This window comes from Biomphalaria glabrata, chromosome 3 (genome assembly GCF_947242115.1).
Source record: "Biomphalaria glabrata chromosome 3, xgBioGlab47.1, whole genome shotgun sequence".
Taxonomy (NCBI): Eukaryota; Metazoa; Mollusca; class Gastropoda; family Planorbidae; genus Biomphalaria; species Biomphalaria glabrata.
The window spans coordinates 10,791,657-10,819,181 of record NC_074713.1 but is presented as its reverse complement, the minus strand read 5'-3'; the positions used below and the strand labels follow the sequence as shown (position 1 = coordinate 10,819,181).

The 27,525-nt window shown below is 33.5% G+C and overlaps 3 protein-coding genes across 4 annotated transcripts; 2 read left to right on the top strand and 1 right to left on the bottom strand.

The window, feature by feature from the left end:
• The first annotated feature begins 822 nt into the window (after positions 1–822).
• LOC106071161 (uncharacterized) lies at positions 823–11,258 on the top strand. The gene is made up of 5 exons (XM_013231202.2): positions 823–1,564; positions 5,218–5,284; positions 6,498–6,563; positions 7,142–7,275; positions 9,234–11,258. The coding sequence occupies exons 1-5, from the start codon at positions 1,447–1,449 to the stop codon at positions 9,446–9,448; spliced, it is 600 nt and encodes a 199-aa protein (XP_013086656.2). The 5' UTR covers positions 823–1,446; the 3' UTR covers positions 9,449–11,258.
• A 1,502-nt stretch (positions 11,259–12,760) lies between these two features.
• Positions 12,761–24,701, bottom strand: LOC106071151 (transmembrane protein 62-like). Of its 2 annotated transcripts, none has more exons than XM_056024121.1 (14): positions 24,373–24,701; positions 23,609–23,720; positions 21,551–21,688; positions 21,067–21,112; positions 20,331–20,496; positions 19,810–19,934; positions 19,265–19,387; positions 18,640–18,795; positions 18,016–18,181; positions 17,770–17,880; positions 15,044–15,137; positions 14,734–14,847; positions 14,311–14,429; positions 12,761–13,824 (listed from the first exon to the last, which is right to left on the bottom strand). In XM_056024121.1, exons 1-14 carry the CDS (start codon positions 24,565–24,567, stop codon positions 13,531–13,533), a joined length of 1,959 nt encoding a protein of 652 aa, XP_055880096.1. In that variant the 5' UTR covers positions 24,568–24,701; the 3' UTR covers positions 12,761–13,530. The 2 variants fall into 2 exon arrangements, with proteins under 2 accessions (XP_055880096.1, XP_055880097.1); XM_056024122.1 differs by lacking the exon at positions 24,373–24,701 and adding an exon at positions 23,911–24,203.
• Positions 24,702–24,797: 96 nt separating this feature from the next.
• LOC106071159 (tRNA (adenine(58)-N(1))-methyltransferase catalytic subunit TRMT61A-like) lies at positions 24,798–27,424 on the top strand. Its single transcript, XM_013231200.2, has 3 exons — positions 24,798–25,291; positions 26,182–26,448; positions 27,036–27,424. Exons 1-3 carry the CDS (start codon positions 24,967–24,969, stop codon positions 27,389–27,391), a joined length of 948 nt encoding a protein of 315 aa, XP_013086654.2. The 5' UTR covers positions 24,798–24,966; the 3' UTR covers positions 27,392–27,424.
• The last annotated feature ends 101 nt before the right edge of the window (positions 27,425–27,525 follow it).

Sequence of the window (27,525 nt, the reverse complement as noted above, 5' to 3'; positions counted from 1 at the left end):
AGTCATGCGTGTTAACCAATGACTTAAATTCTGCCAAGTCATTGGTTTTCTTGCCTGGCTTAGGCAACCCATTCCATGCTCTAATAGCACTAGGGAAGAAGGAGTATTTGTACAAATTCGTCCTAGCATATGGACGAGGAATGTGCCTTTATCTTTGTGTCTTTCTGAGTGTTTTATTAGGTTTTGTATTTGAAGATTATGGTTCAGTGTTTTATGTATAATTGCTACTTTACTTTTTAAGTCTTCTCTCCTGAAGGCTTTCTAAATTGATTGATTTGAGTCCTGAAATGCAATGGCCTAATACTAATTGTTTTTTTTTACCACGTCTTCAAAATCATAATAAGTACAAAACAAACAGAAGTCACCCAAAAATTGTCTTTAAAATATTTATTTGAATACGAATCTTTTATTATGTAAGTAAAGTCTGTACATTTTAAGATAAACCCCAACACTTTAATTTAAAGTCTTAATTCATATTTACATCCTGGAGTGATGTCAGTTTTAATGAAATGACAAATGTCCGGGATTCGCTGGTTTAAAAGACGTCCGATGCTTCTTTTTTTTTTGTGATCATGTCTGTGTTTGACAACCACAGAGTCGTTGAGCTAAAAAGTTAATCGGTCATTGTTTAAAATGTCAGCTGTCAAAAAAGACGAATCTATCATCACCACAAATCTTAGACCCTATAGATGTGTTAGTATTAAAATTTGGACACGATCGATCTTGGAAAGCGACCAAAATATCGATTAAAAATATAACAAAATAAACTTTAAACAGCAATTGGAAAATCAATGTTGAAACATATGTTCTTTGATTAGGCTTTTTCCTTCTTTACAGTTAATCTTATAGTCAGCACTTGGAGAATGCTAGCATTTATTAGTTGACAGCGGTGTGTTGGCTATAGAGTCGTGGTGAGTAAATAGGACTCACGTGCACATACCACGCACATACACTCAATGGTGAGGCTGTGCAGCTGTAAAGGTGACGGTACACACTATAATAAACACATAAAGGTAGCAGACGACATTGAAGATATTCGATGGCGGCTGGTTACATTTCATAAAGGGGAAAACGCATGTAGAAGTTTATGAATAAAACACTTTAAATTTCTTTGAGCAGACGATGGTGTCAAGATTTCGACTTCAAGTTGTTGATAAATGAAGCGGAATTTCTTTTAGCAGACGACATGGAAAGATTTGAACTATAGGTTGTTGATAAATGAAACGCCGTGAAATTCTTTAAGCAGACGATGTAACAGCATTTCTTCACAAGTTTGAGATTGTCGTTTTCTCACAATGTGATTTAGAGATATATTATTAATTTTGTTACTTATTAAAACTCTATGTGTATGTGTATTTTACATTTTAAAAAAAAGAAATCGATCATAAACAATTGTGTTTACGTCAAATTGTGTATGTGTAGGGTTAGAGAAGAAAATTGGAAAGGATGACAACCCCTACGGAGAACCAGCCCTTGCAACTAGACGAAGAAAAACGTTCTCAGTCATTCGTATTGGCCAATATCAAGACAATAGCCAGATGTTTTGGATTTATTACTATAGCAGGTAATGGATTGTATTGTGTAAGCCTATTAATATAACACATGAATAGGTATTAAGGTTTTAAAAGTGTAATCTGTATAGTGTTCTTTTATTAATAGAAAAATCTTCTTTGAACAGTGGTCGTACACATCTTGGGTATTCTTAGATTAGGTAAAGTAAAGGGTTCGCAGTTGTAGGGCATAGGTAGTAGTTTGTATTTGTATGTCATGAGATGGTAGGGCATGGTTTATGCATTTCGAAACATCTTCCTGCATTAATTCTTGATATCTCTAAACCCCTGCATTTTATTCCAGACAGTATCCAACATATAAAAGTTGTTTATGCAAAATTTTATTTTTTCCCCTCCTTTATGTTTGATTGTTACCGCTAAACAAATGTTAATCTTAGGGGAAACTATATTTTTGATTGCTTTTATCCAAGTTTTAAGATTTGCATTACTTACTTACTTAATCCTGTGTACTCCCAGGGGAGCATAGGGCCGCAACCACACCTCTCCGCCGAACTCGACTCGAGCAGCTATCTTCATCTGCTCCAATGTCATTCCAGTACCCTCAGCTTCACTGATGACTGACCTCTTCCAGGTTTGCTTGGGTCTGCCCACTTTCCTCTTTCCTTGTGGGTTCCAGTCTAGTGCCTGCCTTGCAACATTGGTAGCTGGTTTTCGCAGGGTGTGTCCTATCCAGCTCCATTTTCGTTTTGTGATGTCTTGGGCTATGGGCTTTTGTCTAGTTCTCTCCCACAAATCGATAGTAGTTATCTTTTCTGGCCACCTAATTCCTAATATCCGGCGTAGGCATCTGTTAACAAAAGTCTGGAGCTTTTCCATATTTGTTTTAGTGAAAGTTTTCTGAACCGTATAGAAGGACAGACTTAACGTTTGTATTATAGATTCGTATTTTGTTATGTAGAGATAGTGCCTTAGAGCGCCAGATTATTTGAAGAGTTGAAAAGGCAGACCTAGCTTTATTGATCCGAATTAGAATATCATCATCAGCTCCGTCGTCTTTACTAACTCTGCTTCCCAGATAAGTGAAGTGGTCTGTATCAAGGATGTTGCTCTCCCTGTAGCATGATTGGGTTCTCTTGTCTGTTGTTGATCCTCATAACTTCTGATTTTTTTTTGTTGATTAGAAGTTCAGACTTTTTCGCTATTTCTATTTGCATTAGGATTATGAAATTTCAGAAATATTTTATACCCTTGGCCTAAGATATTTTGTAATTTTTTTTTTTACATAGATTTATGATAAAATATTAGAGTAAGTTTTTAACAAATTTATATTTTCTGCTGATTAGTTAGCGCTGAGTAGACCTAATAAGTGTAGTGCACGGAGTTAAACAGGAGTTTAAAATATAGACGAGCTAATATACGCTCCAAAAAAAAAAAGATTTTTATTTTAACATTATAATAATTAATGATAGTAAAAGCAACAGCAGTAGTAGAGAAAAGGAGACAGAAAAAAGAAGCAATAGGAATGAAATAAGGAAGAAAATATAAACAGATCATGTGTGGTGCCCTTAAAGTCCAACATACTAAGAAACTGGTGAATCTGAGGTGAAGGATAAAGGCAAACCCTCCAGAACGCTAATCAAATAAACAAAATTAAACTCCTCCACAGAGAACATATTGAGTTTAACAATAAGCAAAAGTTTGTCCAAAACATAAGCCTGTAGGGTAGGACCTAGTTCGAAGTGCTATCACTAATATGTTTTTAAAAAAGGGGAAAAGATTGCAGCGTCAACGGAGAAATGTTGTTTGATTTTATGAATGACAGTCAATTAAGCTACATCTGCTGTCTTCTACATCTGAAGGATATGCTAAAGGGCCTTTACCTTTGTCAACCAAGAAAAGGAATTCCACAGTATGCACAAAAGTTATTTAAAGTCATGATAACTTTGGAGTTTAATAGTAGGGCCTATACTTTGACTAACTTTGGAGCCTTATCTCCAAAAGTCAAGACACAATAACCTTAGCTAACCTAACATTAACGTTTAATAATTTATTATTGTTATTCAACATCTTCTAAAAATTAATTACATATTGATTTAAAAGAATCGAAGCAATTTTATTCAATTTAAATATTGCTTTAAAAAAATGGAAGGGGCAACAAGTGGGGTCGCTTGGCTTCCGAACCGAGAGGTCCTTGGTTCGAATCTCGGTAGGGGCTGGGATTTTGAAGCTTTTGAGTCTACCCAACTTTAATGGGTACTTGACATTAGTTGGGGAAAGTAAAGATGTTGGTCGTTGTGCTGACCACACGACACCCTTGTAAACCGTTAGTCATAGAAACAAATGACCTTTACATCATCTGTCCTATAAATTTTTATATATTTTTTTAATATTTTTACTTGCATATCAACAGACCAACAGCAACCTCAAAATCGACACGCATTCCATGTTCAGGCACACAACTAAATCTATAGGTCAGTTCACAGCTTGTCACACACACGAAACGCATACACTTATTCGCCATCTAATTTGGTATTCAAAATAGCGCCTGATGCTAGCTTAATAATACCAGCTGAACATGTGTTACCTCGCGAGTATCCAACCTGACTGGATTGCTCATCCGTTCTTGTTCTAATCAGAAATATCTGACACAAATGCATTAACATAAATTAAACCCAGACAATGTCAACAACAGTTGGTGGCTGTAGTATCTGTTTGTATTTGTTGGCCTCGTTACTTATTCGTCTGCACTCTTGGTAGAGTGACTTTAATCATGAGTCATTTCAGAGCCCAAGGTCTAGGGTTCGATTTTGTTTCCTAGTTGAGTCTGTTACATTTTTCACTCCGGATTGAACTGCGATCATCATTGCTGATTGAGCTGTAATTGTTCTTCTGTAGTCATGGTAACAAAGCAACCTTGTAACTGTAACCTTGTATCTTATCTTAAAGATTACAGACGTCACTTCAAAAGAGAAGATTATCACGTCCTACGCATTTCATGTGTCAATCTAGTGCAGCAAGTTAATTAGTGCTAAGTCGTTGGTTTTCCTAGCTGATTCGGGCAACCCATTACATTCTTTAATGACCATAAGAAAGAAGGAGCACTTATACGAATTAGTCCTAGCATAAGGAATAAGAAATATGCCTCTATCTTTATGAGTAGGCCTATTTCCCAGACGACACTAGTTCTTTAGGCCTGAATAAATTCGTTCTAATTCGTTGATGAACTGATAAGTGTAAGGCTACCGTTATCACTGTCGTTTTGTGTAGATTCCCAAACGCTGTCAGGATAAATGTTTTGGTTCCTAGGGTTTTGTACATGACGCGAAGTTAAGTCAGAAGAACGAATAATACCAACTTCAACTGGTTAATGAGCGACTAATAACGTTATTGGTGTTAAAACCAATGAAATAAATGTCCATGTACACTTGTATCGTGAAATGTTATATGGCAGACAAATACGTAAGAAAATAAAAATGTATGCCCTATAAAAATCGACCCCTTTCGCATTAGCCTTTATATAGACTTTATCCAGGGGAAGTAATGAAGCTTTTTTTTTGTTTAACTACATTTGTTTGTAAGAGACAAAATAAATAAATACCCCCTCCCCCCCCCCCCCCCCCCAACAAAAAATATGAGGCATGAGCTTTGCTAATGTTCCATTTGTTTAACACTGTTCTATTATCTAAACGTATTGATGTCTTCCCAGTGTTATGGGTGTCAACAGTACTAATCATCAAGGACCACAACAACAGTTACGTGGGGTATTACCTCATGTAAGTATCACATTCCTTATCGATCATCCCCCTTACTTTATTTATTTTTAAACAAAGACACATAATAGTAAGTAATAGCTATTCACAGCTGTTCCTACGCTGCGTATGATGGTGTAATAACACACCTATGTCGATTGACATTACTTTAGTTTCATTTGTTTATATGAAAATGTGTTACTATTTCACGCATCAGCAGAGCTAAAAATATTCTTAACTGTAGAGGAAGTCCTGTTCATTCATAAACTTTGTTTTACATAAGGCTTTAGACCTGCTTGGAAAATGAGTGCATCTAGCATTGACCTCTAGCGCATTCCAGTAGTCTATTATGACGATTGTGTAAGATGAACTTTCCAGTTAGTTGTTGACATTTATTTTGAAGGTCACTGTTACCCCCTCCCTCAACCACGTGACTTGTTATAAGCTAGAGTAATTATTCAAAGTTATTCCTTTTCATTAGTGGGACGTATAATAAACATTCGAAACGCAACGAAACACATGAAAAGGATTGTATATCTATAGGCATTAAAAAAGAACATATTGCTTATCTATAAGTTTTTAAAAAGTCAAGATCGTTGTTTTTTTTCTTATTTAAAATAACTTTTAAGAAAAATATTTAAGAATTATTTTTATTAAGCCCATTCAATGGCAATAAAAATGCAGTTTAAAATAACACTTAAAACAAATATTGCTTTAAAAATATGTCTGGATCGTCTGCTAATTTTACATGTTTCGGGCTTTCACTCAGACGCGAAGATTATTAGCCTTGACCTCCTGCAGGATGGCAGCAATCTCTAGTTGTACAAATGTTGGTAAAATGTTTTCCCTGTTTTGGACGTTCTTTTAGATTATTTAGATAATTTTATTCTAGCCAAGTCCACCCGGAGGTCAACGGGTGATGCTAGTGGGTAGGGTATGAACATGGGACCATCAATACCACAGTCCAGTGTGCATGCCACACGACCACACAGCCATCCATAATTGCATTGTCATGTCACAAGAGGATTATTATTGGATTTAAAAAGAAAGGCCTACATCGCTAGAAAAAAAAACTGTGTTAAGTTTCTAGAGATTAGCAGACTAAATGTCATACTGGCTCTATATTTCTATGCGTCTTTCACTCTGTGGTCGAAGAAGCTATATTATAGACAATTATAGTCCTAACTTTGTTGACATTACGCACCCAGTTTACCACACTTTTTTTTCTACTTTGCAGTGGGGTGTCTACACTGGTGACGTTCTTTGAGTTAACCTGGATAGTGGATAAGTCGGCGTGCTGTGTGTAAGTCGATATATATATGTGATGGATTGCCTAACTTTAAACTATTAACAAATTAATAATAAACGTTAAAATGCAAGAAAATTAATAATTATTTCCCCATATTAAAAAAGGTGCCTTACCGGCACCGTCACAAAAAAAAAACCACTTTATATATTATTTATATTTTAAATGTCTAAATTTAGCATTATTATAATTTTATTACATACATTATGGGTCAGAACACCTTTAGCTATGCAAAGTGTAAAAGACACTCATATTTAAATGTAATTGAACAATGAATAGTTGAATAAGTTCAAAATACTTGCAAATAATTTTTAATGCAATCTAAATAACAATAACCTACAACTATTTTATACATTTTATTTACATTTCAACATATTTAATTGTTTTGAAGAAGCTTGAATTAACTTCTATTTCAATGAATTAAATAATTTAACTTAATGAAAACTTTGTTGAATGACAGTTTCATATAGGCTTAGTCCTGACAAAAAGGGAAATAATTGTTTTAAAAAACTTAAAAAACTAACCACTTGCCTATGCATGTGCAACTCTGATATTTCTTAGTTGTATTCTTTCAGGCGCCAAGGATGTTGTTGTCGTGTGTGGTCAGCTATAATGTGGGTGGACAACTGGAGGAAGTTCATCCTTTATTTATTGATGTCAGTGCCACTGTTTTTAGAAGATTTTCGCTTGGTGTTTAGCATTGTCAGTGGTAAGTTATTTTGTGGTGTTTAGCATTGTCAGTGGTAAGTTATTTTGTGGTGTTTAGCATTGTCAGTGGTAGTTACTTTGTGGTGTCTAGCATTGTCAGTGGTAAGTTGCTTTGTGGTGTTTAGCATTGTCAGTGGTAAGTTGCTTTGTGGTGTTTAGCATTGTCAGTGGTAAGTTGCTTTGTGGTGTTTAGCATTGTCAGTGGTAAGTTGCTTTGTGGTGTTTAGCATTGTCAGTGGTAAGTTGCTTTGTGGTGTTTAGCATTGTCAGTGGTAAGCTACTTTGTGGTGTTTAGCATTGTCAGTGGTAAGCTACTTTGTGGTGTTTAGCATTATCAGTTGTAAGCTACTTTGTGGTGTTTAGCATTGTCAGTGGTAAGCTACTTTGTGGTGTTTAGCATTGTCAGTGGTAAATGACTTTGTGGTTTCTAGCATTGTCAGTGGTAAATGACTTTGTGGTTTCTAGCATTGTCAGTGGTAAGCTACTTTGTGGTGTTTAGCATTGTCAGTGGTAAGCTACTTTGTGGTGTTTAGCATTGTCAGTGGTAAATGACTTTGTGGTTTCTAGCATTGTCAGTGGTAAGCTACTTTGTGGTGTTTAGCATTGTCAGTGGTAAGCTACTTTGTGGTGTTTAGCATTGTCAGTGGTAAGTTGCTTTGTGGTGTTTAGCTTTGTCAGTGGTAAGTTACTTTGTGGTGTCTAGTATTGTCAGTGGTAAGTTGCTTTGTGGTGTTTAGCATTATCAGTGGTAAGTTGCTTTGTGGTGTTTAGCATTGTCAGTGGTAAGTTATTTTGTGGTGTTTAGCATTGTCAGTGGTAAGCTACTTTGTGGTGTTTAGCATTGTCAGTGGTAAGTTACTTAGTGGTGTTTAGCATTGTCAGTGGTAAGTTACTTTGTGGTGTTTAGCATTGTCAGTGGTAAGTTACTTAGTGGTGTTTAGCATTGTCAGTGGTAAGTTACTTAGTGGTGTTTAGCATTGTCAGTGGTAAGTTATTTTGTGGTGTTTAGCATTGTCAGTGGTAAGTTACTTAGTGGTGTTTAGCATTGTCAGTGGTAAGCTACTTTGTGGTGTTTAGCATTGTCAGTGGTAAGTTACTTAGTGGTGTTTAGCATTGTCAGTGGTAAGTTACTTTGTGGTGTTTACCATTGTCAGTGGTAAGTTACTTTGTGGTGTTTAGCATTGTCAGTGGTAAGTGACTTTGTGGTGTCTAGCATTGTCAGTGGTAAGCTACTATGAGGTGTTTAGCATTGTCAGTGGTAAGTTACTATGAGGTGTTTAGCATTATCAGTGGTAAGCTACTTTGTGGTGTTTAGCATTGTCAGTGGTAAGCTACTTTGTGGTGTTTAACATTGTCAGTGGTAAATTACTTTGTAATGTCTAACATTGTCTGTTAATTTTAGTAATAAATGCTAATGGCAAATTAAGACAATACATTGTTTTTTAATATGAGCTAAGTAGTAATTTTATAATTTTGTATTTTTCAAATGTCAAACACAATAAGGTCTATAAGGAATGATCTACCAAAAGTCTATTTTTTAACAAGCATGTGTGGCTTACTTAGTTGTTTTTTTTAAATTGTTCATCTCAACTAGTGAGAGATACTAAATGTAAATACTAAATGATTAAGTTGAAAGTCGGAGATTTAAAGCAAGATTTTAAAATAAAAAGAAAGTACCTTAATTTGTACATTATGTCAAAAATAGCTAATAAAGTTTAAATGATCTTATCTTATAAATGACAGATCTCCCTACTTAACTGAAGATATTTATGTTTTACATATATCCATGTGTCCATGTAGTCATGCTTGTTAATTAGTGACCTAAAATAATTCTTTGAAACTAAGTCATTGGTTTTCCTGGCTGATTAAGGCAACCCATCCCTTTCTCAATTTCTAAACATTGTAATCACATTTTTTTAGTCTTGTGGCAATTTTTAACAACAACATTTTACTTCACAGGTCTTCTGCTAATGTTTTTATCCACTTTGTACCTTATAAAGACCTTCCGAAGCCATGTTTCAGTTAAATATGAGAGAACAGAGAAGCGCTTTGTCTCCACCAAGACACCAGTCATTCGAATGGTCACACATGAGATGTCCACTCAGACTGACACGCAGCAGTACACATTGACCTATGCTACCTCAGAGATACCAGAGGATGGTGGTAGTCGATGAATCAACTAGACTACTTATACAAATGTGTAGGCTATTATCTGAAACAGCTAGGATGCATAAATGTTTCAAACATTTTTAGGCCTAAGTAGTTTCCACTTTTTTTAAGTACTCTCAGAAATTAATTTAAAAAGAAGAATGTGAAAGTTAGTTACTGTCTTCAATTTTTATGCAATTTTTCTTTTTCTAGATAGTTTTATGCTGTACGCTCATTTGAAGTCTGTGCGATAGAAAAATAGCAAGTCTTCACCTTTTCCACATTATCACACATGATGTTGTTTCTAGTACATGATAATCTTCTTTAAAAGATTTCTGTTTTTCAGTGAAATTATGTTATAAAATCTACAAGTTAGATTTGATGAAAAATCTTTACTGTTTGATATTTGTTTTTAAGTAAGAGAACAACTTGAATTTCTGAGGGAACATTTTTTTTCTTTTAAAGTAAGACAGATTTCTCAGAAATGCATAGACTTGTCTGCTGCATAAGAATGTTTCAATACTCAAAAATTGTTTAGAATTAATTATCTATTGTTTAATTTTTAGATGCAATTTCATTGTTTCTATGATATCCCTAATTCTATTTCTTTCAGTTAGTGTTGAAAATTGTATATATGTATTTGGTTTTGTTTTGCCATTCTGCCATGTTTAGCAATGAAATAGTTTGAAGAAATTCTGTGATTTATCAAGTGTTGATCTGAACTGCTGCAGTCAGGGCTAAAAAAAACAACCTTGTTTTCTTAAATGTGCTGTAAAGTTTAGTTCCCCTTTCAGACCTTGCGATCTATAGGGTAGATGATGTTAATGTCATCTGTATCTTTGGCCAATGGTTAATGAGCAGAGTGTCATGTGGCCAGCACAATGACCAACTATCTTTACTTCCCCCAACTAGTCAGGTACCCATTAGAATTGGGTGGATTCAGGGATTCCCAAAAAATCATGAAATTTAAAATCCCAGTCTTCACCAAGATTTGAATTCAGAACCCCAGGATTGGAAGCCAAGTGCTTAACCACTCAGCCACTGTGTCCCCAAAAGTGCTGTGATGCTGTATATAGTTTTTGCAAGTGTGAAATAGTTGGCCTATTTCAGCCTTGGAATAACTATAATTCATTACATAGAAATAAGATGAAAGCTCTGGTCGCAATGTAATTGCTCACACTGCTTTACTTCCCTCTCCATGCAACTCAATGGAACATCAATGGTCAATACATATTGGGATCTGTGGCTGCCAGGCTGCAGTACTGTGTACCGCAAGCAACCTATGAGTCACCTGCTCCTGATTTTTCATCAGTGTCAACTCTCAAAATTCCTATGTTTGGGTATAGCCACAAGGTTTGGATTCAGAGTTTTCCTTCTAATTTGAAAAACTGACATAATAAAACTTAAAATAAGTTACTTTCAGACTTGTAAAAAGATTTGCAGATTCTATTTACCTTCTCAATGTATTGAATGTAACTAAACTTTCTAAACTTAAGGACATCCACTGATTCACTGGAGCTCATCTTCTAAGCATCACTACTTTAATGATTCCAAAATTTTTTTTTCCCTCTTTGTGCAATATATTTCTGTACCTAGACATAATGGTCTCAAATAAAATCATTATAAATACTTTTCATCTTCGCCTAACTTTTTTAAAACTTTTATTTACAAGAAAGCATAACATTGTTAATTATTTGCCAGATCAATTATTTTTTATTTTCTTATAGCAAAATAAAAAATCCTGATTTTTTAATTTCCGATCGTTATATAGCAGTTTGCTAATTCATTTTTATTTTGTCTCATTAAAATTTGTTCTCTGATATATTTAGTTTTACTATGATTAAGAAATCATACTCAATAAAAAAAAAAATCTTGTTCTTATTTTGCCATTATTGTTCATTTCATCTATTGCAATAATTATAATTACTAAAAAAGATATCATTAAAGTTATTAACCAAATAAAGTATACACTGATGTCTTTAAAGTAAAGGATGTTTGAATGCATTCTTAATTTTTGTTAAGAGAAAAAAACTAAAATGAAAGTCTTTTGTTCAATTCAGACCTGTGCTATAAACAGCATGTTACTAATGTCTGTGAGATACAATTTGACATTGAGCTTACACTCTGAACTCTTGAGACTGGAAGGCTGAATAAAATATAGGAAGCTGAATGTAAATTAAAAGCTTTAAATATGTACTAACAAGTTTATTGTTCACAAAGGATATAAAAAAACATGTTTGAAAATGTAATGCTGAAATAAATAGCAGCATGTTCTGTTATCACAGAAATCATATCACAAGCAATTACCAGAATCAATAACAAAATATCCCATTTGTTAAGTCTGCACATACATTGGACACAATGTTACTTTTAATAACAACAAAAGATTATCACAAATATGCAGTGGAGTTAAAACCTTTTTTTTTTTTCATTTAAATCTATTCTATAATTATTCTTACAAAAATTGCAGTGGATCTCCTTCTCAACAATCCCCCCTGTTAATATGTTCATGAATGGTTAATATACTCATGAATAGCGTCCCTTGGTTAAAAGTGTTTGACATAAAGGACATGGTGGCAGATTGACAAAATAAAGGTAGACATTAATGTAAGCAGTCGAAACCAAACAGAAGAAATGCTTTCGAAAAAAAAGTTGGCAACAATGAACAGGTTTTTAGCCTTACTGCAACATGACAGCCAATTGGAAAAGGTTTAACAGAGAATGGTAAAATTAAGAAAAAGCCTCATAACTTACAGCTGAAGCAGAAAATGTGCAAATAACAAAGTTGTTGACTGGAAGTATGATGTCTACGACAGCTTCACATTGGGAAAGGGTCAGGAAAAGAAAATAAATGAAATTTTAAAGGCCTTTAAAGAATTTTCTCTTGGAAAAACAAAATGAAACATTTACAAGGTATGTCTTTAATTCAAGAAAAGGCTGAGAGTAAAGACTTATATTACAGCCCTGAGGAAATTAGCAAAAACTTTAAATTTTGACAAAGTCAGGGCTAGAATTGTCCTGGGGTGTTAGAAATGAACACCTTGTAGTTCTGACAAGACTTAACTTTGGACAAGAGCATAGAGACATATGTAAACTTATAGCATAGAGACATATGTAAACTCATAGCACAGACATATGTAAACTCATAGACTAAAAAGACATGCAACAAAATAATTGTTGGAATAATGTGTACAATACAATACAATATTAACCCAAGTATGTCTGAGCGTGAGTAACAAAGGGGTTTTTATTTACAAAGAAAAATATTGGAGTTACACTGAATGTCTCAGGAATCTTCATTTTGATTTCTGACAAGGTAGTTACACTAGATTTGGGGGGGGGGGGGGGGGGGGGGAGACAAGAGGGCTGGAAATAAATTCCTTGTTCACCCAAAACTGAGGGCTATAAGACCACAGCTTTTTTCAGCAACAAATATGAGAACTTTAGTATGCTTTACTACATGAATACAATGCATGGAAACATTGGGGGGCAGGGCACCCTCTTCCTATGAAGGATTATTTTAAAGAAATTATGCTATCAGCTCTGAGTAATCCTTGACAATGTTAAAATAAGGTATAAGAAAATTAAAATGATGTCATGTGGTTTAAAACACACAAATAGAGCTTTTTGTATAGTGCAGAAATATTCATCCTGTCAATTACATTAGTCGAAGGAATGTTCCAAAGTTGTAAGCAGAGAATGTTTAAAGAGAGAAAACATTCAATACCATAAAAACATGATTAAAGTGTTTTTTTTGTGACTAACAAGGTCACACTTAGTATATTCAGTCTTGATGTCACAATATTTTACAATCAAAGAAACTTTGAAAACATCTAGCTCTTAGGTCACACTAATCTTTAAATATAACTCCTGTTAAAGGTTTAAGTCAAACCTTATATCATTTGTGTATCATTTAATTTTTGGGAGGTTTTCAAAGCATGATCAGTCTTAAAGAGTAAAAAAAACAACTGAAGTTTAATCAAACTATTTTCATAATTTCATAAATATGTTCCTACTAAGTAGGTCGTAAAACTAACCAATCATGTTCAAACTCATTGCTTTCATACAAAGTCTAACAGTCCAATAATTTAAAAGGCACAGTCTAACATTAAACACATTCGTTCACAGACACGACTTTCTTCAGATCTGTCCTGCTGCTCCAACACAAGCCCCCAATCAAAAGAAAAATGTTGCCAGTTCTCAAGGGTCCAAATATAAAAGCCTCAAGTCCATAGGCTGAAGGGAACTCTGAGAAGGCCAAATATACTGTGTATACCAATAGAAGCACTGATGGTATCAGCACCCAGGGATACATAGCAAAGCCTTTTCGATTCCCATTTTTACGTCTGCTGTCCAGCAAAACTCCAAGTATTAAAGTTAGTGGCAATGAGAAGGTGAAAAACTGGAAACAAAAGTTTGTTAAAAATTTGAAATTTGTTCCATGTATTAAATAAAAATATGTAATAGTTTTTTTTGTTTTTTTTTAAACTTTATTGACCAGGTCTAATAATAACCTAAGGAAGTGATTCCTAAACTGGTTATGTATTCCTCACAATTGATGAAATGTAAATAAAGTTATACACAATTTTGGCAGGTAGAAAAACATTTAAGAAATGAATTCTACACTTATTAAAGCTTAACAAATCAAAAATCAAAAGTAAATATTTAAAAAAATACATTATTGTTATTTTTGAATGAGCCTCATAGTCAGAGAGGTGTTTTTTGTTTGTTTTTTTCATATAAAAAAAAGAGAAGAATTTGTCTATTTCAAATTTTTTATGCATTAACTACACCATTAAATTAGATTAGATATGATTAAATTATCTTAGAAGTAGAGTTTTATGGACCCTCTTCTGTGATTGAATAAAACTAAAACTATTAAACAGACCTGAAATATACCATAGAAATATGTCAGTGCGCCAGGTATAAATGATCCATCGACTATGATGCCCCAAACAAAGACAACACCTAAGTGCTCTGTCAGTAATCTTCCGATGAACCATGGTCCTGAAATATAAAAATTAGGAAAGAATTTGATTTAATCTTAAGACGTCTTTCAAGAATTTTTGTTAACATTTTTTAATGAGCCAAATTAAGATAAAGTCAGATTAGTACATTTATGTAGAGAGAATTAAAAAAAAATCTTTCATCAAAAATGTAAAAAGTAGTGTTCCATCAAAAAGAAAATATGCCACACAGCATAAAATGTTACTGTGTTAATGTACACAAGATATTATACACAGATATTGTACACAAGATATTGTACACAAGATATTGTACACAGATATTCTACACAAGATATTGTACTCACCAAAAGCCAAGTAAAATACTGAGCCAATCATCAAGTAAAAAGAGACATTTGTCCGTGCAACAAGCCAGAGTTTCATCAAGCATGAATTGAATGCTACAATTTGAACTTCATGCCCTGGTGATCAATATTTAATTAATGTACAAATTAACATATACATTAACACTACTAGCTCAAAACACAATAACATTTGGCCACAGCTAAAACTAAGACTGTCAGATTTTGTGAACTAGAAATATAAGAAAGCAAACATAAATGGACTAAAATGAAAATATAAAGAAACAAATGTTTGCATTAAAATAAATTGACCAACCTGGCAAATAGTAGTTATAGATGCAAGAACATTGTCTAAACATGGTTAGAATCAGGCAATAGAAGAAAATACAAAGACTAAAGAAAAGTTTTCCCTGAAAAAAAATACAAAAATATGAATTGATCAAAATGTATAGTCAATTTAGAATATATTAAATGTAATTTCTCATTATGGGGTCAAAATCTTAACATAAATATTGTAATAACTTAAGTGAGGCAACTCAATGAGGACAAACACAAAGGGCATCTGCCTTGAGTACAGCATCTCCATATTGGCTCTCTCCTTGGGCGGAAATCGTTAGTCTCTAATGTCAACATCCGACTTGTTTGGTCACAGATAGTGCGCACCTTCTTTCTGCACTATCTTGGATGGCGGTGCGCATGGCAAAGTCATAACATTGCCCCCGTCTTAGCACTTTTCGTCCCGAAAAGAAACACTGCAGCTGAGGTTTGACAGTTCAGGTGGAGGTCGATCAGTGGGAGCCACAGGCGGCAGGGAGCCTGTTGTCCACGAAGCCATCTGCACAGTTATCCGAGGCCGTCGCTTCCTCTTCTTCCAGTTGGCCAGTGTACGCTTTGACCTCATGACGATAGTCTCTGATACCAGCCACTTAACACAAATGGAGGTTGTGGCGATCACTGTAGTTTCCAGGGCCGTTGTTTTAAGACGCCAAGTCAGCGGACCTTTTCCATGGACGTCTCGTGACACAGTTGTAGGCCCACAGGTAGCCATGTTTTCAAAGACATAGTCTTTCTCAGCTTCATCTGTAATGTATGTCCATGGAGCACTCTTGTAATGTTCGATAAGCGAATGTTCATCCACCACTGCATCAGGTTCTGCTGGAATTGATTCACCATCATTCAAGTCACTCTCACTGATGTAGGCAGAAGTACAAATGTCTGTTAAGTTCAGATCTTGTTGCTGGATTTCTTGGCATGGGCACTGTCCCTGCAGGATGCCGCATACACAGTTCATGTCAATCACCTGGATGCAGTTGCCAAGCATCGAGTTCTCTCTTATGCCGCTGCCAAAGTCAAATTCGTTGTTTCTGTCTCGGCCATTGTTGGGGCCCGTATTCGCAATTTCACCCGACTTCATCCAAGGCAAGGAATCAGAAATGGTCTTCAGGCTTTCATGGTTTGAATTCTCGTCAAAGGTACTGACAGATAAACAGAGGTCTTTAAGGTCCATAGCAGAAAGCTTGGAAGCAGACCCAACGTTGTCTTGATCTGTCCGGCTCATTGAGGTACTGGTAACAGGTACAACAGGAACAAACACTTCAGGCACATAACAGACTTCTCTTGTTTCTTCATTAGTTTCTTTCCTTTCCATTTGAAACATACCGTTCAGATCGTCGCAGCAATCGTCGTCACGTTTCTCGCCTTGAAAGTCATCCCCGCCAGACTTGCCCACAACACAGTCACAGACAGCGCTCCAATCCCCACGCCTCCATCACCACTGTTCGTGCAGCCACAGTCCTGACCAGGCAACTGCTCCTTCATTAACGAGTTTATTCCTCCTTTTGCTTGCGACACAATGTTATCACTTTGGTCTATTTGGCCTTCTACTGGCAACACACTTTCATCTACTTTGTTCCACATCATGCTCCTCATCTTATTCCTAATCATGTTCAATTGTTCCTTTAATGCATCCCCACAGTCTTGGATCTTGCCCATTACATCAACAATCCCAGGCTCAATTTCAAATTGATAGGTCTCCGGATCTTCCTCTTCATCGATCAGAGCTTGCCGCAGACGAGCCGTGAGCGTTTCCCTGCTACCGACAGGTTTTAAACCTCGGTCTCAAAGCTCTTGTCTTAGCTCTTTAATTAAGAGCTGATGTAATAGCTTCAACGATGCCATAGAGATCTAATCCTACCTCCTCTCGTTGAGTTGCCTATAAATCCCACTTCTGAGACCAATTGTAATAACTTAAGTGAGGCAACTCCACGAGGACATAGACGTTTATTTACATAGAGACATGACAAACACAAAGGGCATCTGCCTTGAGTACAGCATCTCCATATTGGCTCTCTCCTTGGGCGGAAATCGTTAGTCTCTAATGTCAACATCCGACTTGTTTGGTCACAGATAGTGCGCACCTTCTTTCTGCACTATCTTGGATGGCGGTGCGCATGGCAAAGTCATAACAATATTAATAAAAAGGAAAAAGATTAAAATGTCAAAAGGTTTTAAAAATCAACTGGGAACACACTAGCTGTAGTAATGGATGTCAACCACTAATCATTATGATATGTTAAACTTAAAGCACAATTCTTTTTCTTAGTTGGCATGAATGAAGTTCACAGTCTAAATTATGAATTACTCAAATAACAAAATAACAAAGGCGATAGGCAAACAATATAAATGTAGTCGACAATAATAAACGATGTCAAACAAGAAGTTTAATACTTCAAGAAAGAAAATGTCAAATGTCATGTTATCTAAGTATCTACTTCAGATACTAATCTACCAACTTACTCTAGAGATGTCAAAAGTCTTATGTTTACTTTTCACTACACTGTCTAAATCCTAGTCTTGTGTTTTAAAAGTCACGTCACAATCTCTAAGCAAAACTTTCCCTTTCTATGAAACAAACAACTTTTCACACTAAATTCCTAATCATGCCATAAAAGTTAGTATTACATTAATTTAAGATAATGAAAAAAAAACAACATTAAAACGTGTTCAGTAATTGTGGTAATATGCAAAGAATGTTTTCAATACCAATGAATAAATGTTGAACAAGAGAATCAGCCGAGGCAAGAGGTCAAGCCCGGATGTTGTTAAATCTATAGAGAATGTTTGTGAGGCTGTGGTGTTCCTGCCAGCTTCATCCTGGAATATGAACAAATGTTTTGTTTTCAAGGCAAATAAATGTAAAATTATTCTATTTTTTAAACTTTTAGTCATACCTTTTTTATAACCCAATTAAAACATTTTTAAAATATAGATATCATTATGGATACTCACATAGACAAAAACCTCCATATAATGAAGTCCATAAGCGTATTGCTCTGGGTGCCAATCTAAGACATAGAGAGGGTAGCCATGCCAAACCTGGAAGGCCTCCCCTTCCTCATGTCTATCAATGTATACCACAATTTGCTTTATACGTGCTGGACTATATACAAGCAGCCTATATAAAACACAGGGCAAACATAAATGGGGCATTATGAATTCTATCTTTTAAAAAAAAAAAAAAGAAAAAGAAAACAGTATTAACAAAGTAAGGTCTGTGATTCACAAATGATTACACATTAAAGCATGTATTGGTAAAACAAATCTTTAAGAAAATTTTACATTCTGTGATAGTGGTGTCTGTGGAATTTTTGTGGTCTCAACAGATAATCTTTTCCCTTTGCAGCTTATCATGTAAGGCCAATCTTTCATACACATTTTACTTTTAATTAATTCTTTTTAAAATATCTTTTACATTGTTCCATTTTAAGTTTGCTCATCTTTCCTTTGAAAATGATAAATAAATTTTGAGGCACCAATTTTCATATACAAAATATCACAGTAGAGCCATATTTACTTACTGAGCTAGAAAATAAATCAAATGTACACATTACAAAGCTCACTTGAATACACTACCTTATATGTGTTGAGGTACCCATCAGGTTTAATGGTTCATTGCCAGGAGAGTAAAACTTGTTACTTTTAGGATTTGTGATGACCACAAGTGGCCAATCTCCTAGCTTAGCATCAGTGAAGGATAGCATGTCATGGTCGACAGCTATAATACGGAAGCTAAAGCAAAAATTTTTTATCTGTATGTTATTAATAATGAAATGCTTAATAACATTCTAAAATTATACCTTAAACTTTGCACAGAAATTTATAGATTTACTAACTTGTCAAGAAAAACATTCAGGGTTCAAAATTATTTTTTTTTAATGGCAATAAATAAAAACAAAATAAATTATAGCTTCTATATAGCGGTTCTTTCATGTTAATAGCATGCTCAGAGCGCTATGGCCGAATCTCTTATGGACCAATGGGAGGTAGGGGGTATCAGGGAGAAGGTTTTCCGTGCTGCTTTTAGGAGCTCAATAAACACAACTCTGCTCGAGTCGGGTGTCGAACCTCGAGCTCCCTTAATAGGTAGTCAAGCCAAGCCAAGTTCAAGCATACTTAGCCTCTCGACCATGCTTCCACAACTGATATACTGAACTCAGAAAACTGTCAGCTGTAAATTGTGCCCAGGTGAATAACTTACATTCTGTTATCTTTCCAGTCCCCAAGTTCCAGCTCCAGCTGTCCTGTCTTGTGTCTGCTGTACATCCTTGGACTGTATCCAAACAGTGTGTGCAAGTGACCACACAGATAAGCTACACTGTTTCTAGTAACAATCAAATGTTTTGAACTGTTACAAGCATTCATAAAGCACATTTATCAAAACATTTAGTAAGTTGCCCTGTAATATTGTTTTTTTTTTTAAATATTAATTTTACTAGTTACTTTCTATTCATTTTCATCATCAAATTCAATGTGAAGGTTTAAGAGGCTCAAATCCACTATTCCAAAGCTCTGAACAAAAGTCCTGGGTTTGTGCACAAAGCACATATGTCACCAAACAGATCAAGAGCATAATCCCTATTCATGTTAGACTAGAAGAAATGAGAATTGTTTTATTCCAAAAATGAATGTAGAATATAAACTTGCTGTTTGTGACTTTTATAAGTCATGATTTATGTTTCACTAGGTAAAATAGTTCAGTATAAAAACAAAAGATTTCATAGAAGAAAAGGTGTGATGATTTACCTCATGATTTGCCGCAGCACTGGTGGGTTGTGTACAATCAAAGATGTTGGAAAATGTCCAAACCAAATAGTTTGATTACTTGCCTTGGTGATGGCTGCTATTGTTTTCATGTGTTCTACTTGATGCTGAGAAATGTAAAGAAATTCGCTCAGAATATAGAAAAGCACAATCAAAATTTTAATTCATTAAACCAACACAAATTGCTTGCAAGAAAAATAAATTAAGATAATTTATATTAAAAATATACTGAATAATTAAATTATATCTGAAATTCAACTAAATGTTTAAATGGGGATACAGATTTTAAGATTAGCTCTAAAGACATTCTGGAGTACATTCATCTCTAATGGATTAGTAATATTTGATTGGGGGAAAAAGTACAAAGGATAGTGAACTCAGTCTGTGGTATTTTCTGAAGAAGTATATAAAGGAAATTTTAAAATAATAAGCTTCAGGACAACAAATATACATTTCTTACAATTTTAAAGAGCTGTGACCCAACATCTGACATTGTGACTTACTGTATTTAGGAAGCCAAAGAAATTAAATGGCCGATGAGGACCTGGCTTGCTACAAGTATCAATGCCCACAAAAGAATAAACTCCAAAAGGTAGCTGAAGCTGGTAGAGAAAAACATCTTTGGAGTCCCCAAGGGCACGAGCTTCTGAGTTTTTAGCAGAATGGTATCTGTTGAGGCATACTGTAATTTCAATATAAAGCAGTAACAATACCTTACTCTTAGTTCTTACCATGACACCTATTGCAGCACCTAATGAAGTCGATGAAAAATTGTTATCTTTATAAGACTTTTGTAGCTTTTCAAACAATGAGAACCCCAATGGTAACATTTTAAACCAACTACCCAATAAAAAAGAAATTGAAGAACACCATAAGGGTATTATATTCTTTGTCTTGTTTAATTGGAAGTATATTATTTAACCATATGTACCTAAATGTTCATTGTTTGACAACTGTAGTAATTGGGCATCTATCCCAAATGTGAATGATGTCATACTAAAGCAGGCTAAATGTATAGAATGAAAAATGCTTAGTATCTTCATGGAAACATAGAATTCTACAATCTTTTTCAGATTCGTAGACAGTGCTCCCAATTTATTCCACACAGAAGTGTAGTCCAAGAAGAAACAGAAATGTGCAGACCAGCATGTAAATAAAAAACATATTTCAAACAAGAGACCATACATCAATGTACTAAGAAGAAAAGATCACAAAATCTATATTATCTACACACTGTACCTGTAAAAGTTATTTGCACTATTGTAGTTTAAAACATCAAATGAATCTGGAATTTAAAACAAAAAAGGTTTTACAATATATATATGCTTTATTATTAGAAACAATTATCTATATTCATTTAATATTTTAAATGTATGTACACTATAAATGTTGACTTGACTAGATCAAGTTTTAATATTCATAGATAACCAGAAAATAATACACTAAGTTAAAATAGTCTCTTTTACTGATTACAAATCATGGGTAAAGTTAACATAGATTAAATTAAATTTAAACTTCATCTATGAGCAAGATGAAGTAAAAAGAATAGATAAAGACGTGCACAAACAATTTCTTCAACTTTATACAAACAGTGTATAGGTCAGAAAGTTTTTAACATGAAGATCATTGTACAAATATATTTTATATGATTAAAGATTCCATAAAAAGGCGTTTTCTTTTTTTTTCCTTTTGAAAAGTAACAAAAAGTTACCAAACTTCTAACCATGATTGCCTCGTATGTCCAGCCATTTAGCCTTGCCAAGTGAGCTGCATCGCTTCACAATATTTTCATAATGAATCCACTCATCATGCACCTGCATTGATTCTATGCCAGTTGCTGTTTTCCCATCAGTCAGATCTCCTTATGTCAAAAAAAAATAAAGTAAAAAAATAAAAACTTTTAAAAATAATTATTAATCAGACACACATCCAATCAAACAGAATTGACTGTATTTACATTATCTTCCTTTTGAAGGAGCATCAGTAATTTATAAGATAAGAAGATACAATAAGAAGATACAGCTAATTAAAGATATACTGGTGTATATATATATATATTTATTGAAGCTTGGTTGATTTGGGAATATCTTTGTTATCTAGAATGGATTTAAACCAAGGAGGATATTCAAATTGAAACTTCTTTATTGATCCTAATTGGAAATGTGTTATAGACTCTTTTTTAAATTACAAATAAACATAAACATTCCTCTACTATCCCTTTCCTACGTTTTGCACTAGGGTTTCATTAAGTTTTTGGTTCCTAATTAAGTTCCAAGATGTAGGATGTGTTTTACCTACTATTAAGTGTTCTATCTACAAACTCCATTGAAATGTTTAAGGCAAACTAAAATACACACATCTATTAGAAACCATGTCACACAAGAACATTCATTCAGCATTAGATACAATAACAGATCACATGGAATATTTAACCAAAATTGAGATAAAACTAAGTCCAGCATAACCAGGTCACCTGTGGTGCAGTAGCCAAAGTGCTGATTAGTTAATTAGTTAAGTTAAATATTTTCATTAATGCCACAATGAAAACATATAAACAGAAGAATCAGAGTTGTTTTAAAAACATTCTTTTTCAGTGTATCATCATGATAGTTGCTCTGTCTGATTAGTGTTGACACTAAAAACCCTGCAAGCTTTGAAATGTAGGATTGTCTAAGTTAGTTTGTATAGAGTTTAATTATATATTCAAAATATACACTAATCTATAGATAGGTTCAAAAAGCACCACTTTCTTCTATAGGCTATGATGTTATTTGAGGGAATTATATTTTTTTTGTGCTCCTGAATAATTCTTGGTTTTATACTACTGGACAGCCTTTGCATATGCCTTGGGGTAGGACTCTTGGACAACTGTTTAGGGTGACTTTTATTTTATATTGTAATTGTGCAGATTTGTTCATATTTGTAGGTTTAGATCAGACATTAGAGTCTTAGTTATTTTTTTCTACAGGGTTGCAGTGTTGGCATTACATATTTCACCGTTGAGTTCATACTGTGGGTGCTGGTATTACCCTGAACAATGTTGTTGACATCTTTGTCAGTCTTGTTGGTCAGAAGTTAATGACTGTCCTTGATTGCTACAACAAGATTGATGTTCATTGACAATTTATACTGTGTCTGCTACAGAGATGAATCTTTGGTAAAAATTGTGAAAAACAGTTGATATTTTTGAAGTCACTGATGATGTTAGGTAACATAATACACTATATACATTACATTAATATTCTTTATTAATTTATTATGAATGTAATTATGATTTATAATCTTCATATTTAATTTTTATTACTTATTATTCATATTATTCATTTCAATATCACTGTATAAATATAATAATATTAAATTCATATTTAGTTTCATTAGCAGCATTGTTTATTACTTTTTGTATGACTGTGTGTGCATGATGTGTCTATTATGCTGAACCTAGGAATAATATATATTCTAAAGTAAAAAGAAACTTAATTATTCTTTAATACACAGGCACACATATTGTAATTAAATGTATTATATTTTTAGCTACCTAGACATTAAAAATATCTAATAATACATAATCAAATTCCTGAAAAGGGTGGTTTTAATTTCTCCCATAATTACATAATACAAATAGTGTGAAAACAAAAAGACATGTAAAAAAAAGTATCATGATTCTAATGAATTTTTAAAAAATGTTTATATCATATATATATATATCATATATATATATATATATATATATATATATATATATATATATATATATATATATATATTTTATATATATTATTACCTGTGACCAAAACTACACTTGGGTTAATCACAGTTAAATATTCTTCACAAAATTTCTGAAGATCTGGTCCTCTTGACAAGTCTCTGAATTTACTGATGTGTATGTCAGATATCTGGTACATTGGTAAGATGAAAAATATACATTTTGTTTGATGAGACTATATGCACAATGGTCACAATTTGTTGCTTTTTTTTTTAAAACAAATTTTGATGAGATAAAATTATACAGAATTTTCAGGCTAGTTATTAAATATGATATATTAAGAATTATGTTATTGATCTATTAGGTTTCTTACTACCTACCCTAAAGAACAGTAGTCTCAGTAGATGACAAACAAGATAAAAGGACATATATAGATAGATAGATATAATATATTCTAATTCTAGTAGAGTAGTAGTCAAGTAGTTTTCATAAAACAACAACAAACATAAAATAAATATTACATAGGTTGTCATTTTAATTTTTTTTTTTCACACTGTCTAGATTAATTAGCACACATTTTGAAAAAGTAAAACTGTTTTTTTAAAAGTAATTAAAGTTTACAGTTTACTTGTTAATGATCATGATTCATAATGCAACCATCATAATCATTACAATTACTTGAATTACAAGACAGTTGATTGCCAATGGCATTTCCAAACCAAAGTAAACTTAACTTTTAATTATTAATAAATATTAACTTTTATTATATTTAACTTCTTCATCTTTCTTGTTTTGTTTTAAAATAATTAAAAGCTTAATAGATCTAGATCTAGTACACATACTTGTACAATCCAAAATACATTCCTCATTTCGCCACCAATGACCTGTGTACGTTTGGTTCGCCTTTCTAATTGAAAGCTATCTTCTGTGTCTAGAACAACTAGGTCTAATATTGACAACAGCGATGACATTATGATTGCTAACCCTATACCTACAATAAAACAAACAGTGAAGCACTTCATAGTAAGAAAAGGCATGCATATAGATCTATGCTATATTATATTATATCTGGTGGAACCCTTCTTTGATCTAATCTAGATCTAGTGAAGTTAAAAAAATTAACAAATTAAAATTATCAATATCAACACAATTATAAAATGACCGGTACTAATTTTTAATGCTAAAGATTTCTACAACTCACAGACCTATATGGATTTATATTATACCTTATACTTATACATATATAGTTACAAATTAGAATAATTTAGAACGATTCCATAGGTCTGTGATCTAGACTATCTCTAACTTCTGAACACGAGATGTTATGGTAGATATAAAAATTATATTTTAGACTAGTTACGGCACATCTGGACCTAGCGAAGTGTCACCTAGCTATTGATATAGAAAATCTACAATAATCATAACATTATAACATAATGAGTTTTAAAGAATACAAATCCACTGTTGAGTACGGTGATACTGTATTATTATACATAGGCTATAACAATATTTTACCTTTAATAGTTAAAAAAGGTCAGACGCATCAGACCAAGTTTGGGGCTCTTCCACACGATACGTTGATAGGCAAACAGTACGGTTCAAAAATACACTGTCCAAAAGGTTGGATAATAATTTTACATCCAACTCCTGAATTTTGGACAATGTGTCTTCCTCATAGGACTCAGATTCTGTATTCTACTGACATAAGCATGATTGTTTTCCAGTTGGATTTAAAGCCTGGGTCTACTGTAGCTGAAGCAGGTATGACTATGAATATTTTTTTTCCTTACTTGTAACTAGTGTCACTAGTCACTCACTAGTGACTTACAGAATAGTGAATAATCATGAATTAAATTAATTAAAATAAGCATTAGATATAGATTATAGATCTATAATATTCTATTCATACATTTTTATGTAAACTGATCTCTTGTAATTGATCTAGAATGTCTAGATCTAGAATAATCGGACCGAATAATCTAGATTCTAGATCTAGATATCTAGTCATTTTGATGCTATCATTTTTTTAAAAATTGTAATAAAGTCTACATTACATTCTCTTATAAATGTTACATATGTATTCATGTGACATAATATTAGTAATATTACCTAATATATATATATATATATGGGCAGCATGAATGAATGCAGAGCTAATAAAAGGCGGAGAGAAGAAGCAGGCTTATATGCAGTAGACCCGACTTACCCACACCATGTTTGCCAGCTTTTTAAAGCAAGGATTGGACTTAATAGCCATCTTTGAGTACATAGGAATGAGAAATATGTTTATCCTCAACCACGAAGGAGGATATTATATAATAGCACAATATGTAATAAGCAATACTCAGTGCTTTTTTTTTTTTGTGGTGGTATGCACCCATATGGTATACTGGCACCTTTTTCAATGTGGGGGAAAAATTATTACTTTTCTTGTATTTTAACGTTTATTATTAATTTATTAATAGTTAAAAGTTAGATGATTGATCACTGAGTACTGGCGCCAATTTTTTTACAAAAAAAAAGCACTGGAAATACTTGCCTTTATCTTTTCTTGTCTCTTTATGAATGTATTTTATTAGGTTATGGTTCAGTGTATTATGTATTGTTTCTACTTTACATTTTAGTCTTCTGTCTTATATATTTTATTATAGGCACAGGTAGTGGTTCATTGTCACATGCCATCATTCGAACAATTTTGCCTAAAGGACATCTCTATACTTTTGAATTTCACAAAGAACGATATATGAAAGCATCTGAAGAGTTCATTCAGCACCAAATTGGTGATTATGTAACAGTGACTCATAGAGATGTCTGTGGAGAAGGATTTCAACTGACGAATCTAGTGGATGCAGTGTTTTTAGATTTACCCCGACCTTGGGAGTGTATACAAAGTGCAAAAGAGGCCATCAAGAAAGAAGGTAAAAATTGAAAGTAATTGCTACACTTCAAATGAACTTATTTCTTTTTGGCAGATTATACCTTGAAATCTAATTTTGTGTTTTTAACAATAAACACAGAGATAGAGGTGACCCAGACAGGCTTATATTTTTTTAATGTATTCTCTTTAGCTTAAAGATTAAGAAAGTGGACAGTATTCCACTTGGCTGTAATCTAAATATTTTGTTTGTTTGGGGTTCTCTTTTCATCATATGCATCTCTGTCTTTGATGGTGGTAGCTTTTCTTTGGTCCTCGTTTTATGCCAAAAATTACAAAAAAACAATTCAAAAAGCATATTGATAATACTTTTTTTTTCAGCTGCATTAATCCCTGAAAAATTGACTTCCATGGAGACACTTGGTAGACAACCTGATTACATTGTGACTTATCAGCATTTTGTTTCCATTATTCCTTTTATGTTGGTGTTATTGTGTTTCAGGGAAATGAATATGTATTTGCATCTATATTGTTATTGTTACTGTAGTTACGCTGAGTTGGTCTATTGAGGTCAAACTGAAATTCTTTATGATACAACTTGATACTCCTTTTTATTTTTCTGGTTTGCAGGTGGTAGGCTTTGTTCATTTTCACCATGTATCGAACAAGTACAAAAAACCTGTGAGGAGTTGACTAAGCTTGGTTTTACTGACATCACCACCATGGAATGTCTGGTTCGTAACATAAATGTCCAAAATGCAACACTTCAGAACATCACTTTAGAAGAACAAACTGCGCCATCCTTCACAGGTGACGCAAATGCAGAGACTGATGAATTTAAGTCTAAAAAATTGAAGACAGAGAATGCTGATGTAAAAACTAGTAAAAAGTCAACTGATAATTATTGTTTCCCTGCTGCAGTGCCTGCTTTGACTATGCCAGGACATACAGGCTTTTTAACATTTGCTTCCATTTATATGCACTGATTAAATTTTTAACAAAAATATTATTAAAATCAACCAATTTGTTTGTTAACTTTGCTGTCGTGTAACGATGTTTGTGTGAGTTGTAATGATGTATTTCTACAGTACCTTGACAAGAACCCTAGATGCCTGAGTGC

Excerpts from the sequence above, each read along its gene's own strand:
- LOC106071161 (XM_013231202.2), top strand. The coding sequence starts at position 1,447 with ATGACAACCCCTACGGAGAACCAGCCCTTGCAACTAGACGAAGAAAAA. Across the intron at positions 5,285-6,497 it reads TACGTGGGGTATTACCTCAT|TGGGGTGTCTACACTGGTGA; the intron begins GTAAGTATCACA and ends TCTACTTTGCAG. Across the intron at positions 7,276-9,233 it reads GGTGTTTAGCATTGTCAGTG|GTCTTCTGCTAATGTTTTTA; the intron begins GTAAGTTATTTT and ends TTTACTTCACAG.
- LOC106071151 (XM_056024121.1), bottom strand. The coding sequence starts at position 24,567 with ATGCCTTTTCTTACTATGAAGTGCTTCACTGTTTGTTTTATTGTAGGT. Across the intron at positions 23,721-24,372 it reads ATGTATTTTGGATTGTACAA|ATATCTGACATACACATCAG; the intron begins GTATGTGTACTA and ends CCAATGTACCAG. Across the intron at positions 13,825-14,310 it reads ATTTCTATGGTATATTTCAG|TTTTTCACCTTCTCATTGCC; the intron begins GTCTGTTTAATA and ends TTTTGTTTCCAG.
- LOC106071159 (XM_013231200.2), top strand. The coding sequence starts at position 24,967 with ATGAGTTTTAAAGAATACAAATCCACTGTTGAGTACGGTGATACTGTA. Across the intron at positions 25,292-26,181 it reads GTCTACTGTAGCTGAAGCAG|GCACAGGTAGTGGTTCATTG; the intron begins GTATGACTATGA and ends ATTTTATTATAG. Across the intron at positions 26,449-27,035 it reads AGAGGCCATCAAGAAAGAAG|GTGGTAGGCTTTGTTCATTT; the intron begins GTAAAAATTGAA and ends TCTGGTTTGCAG.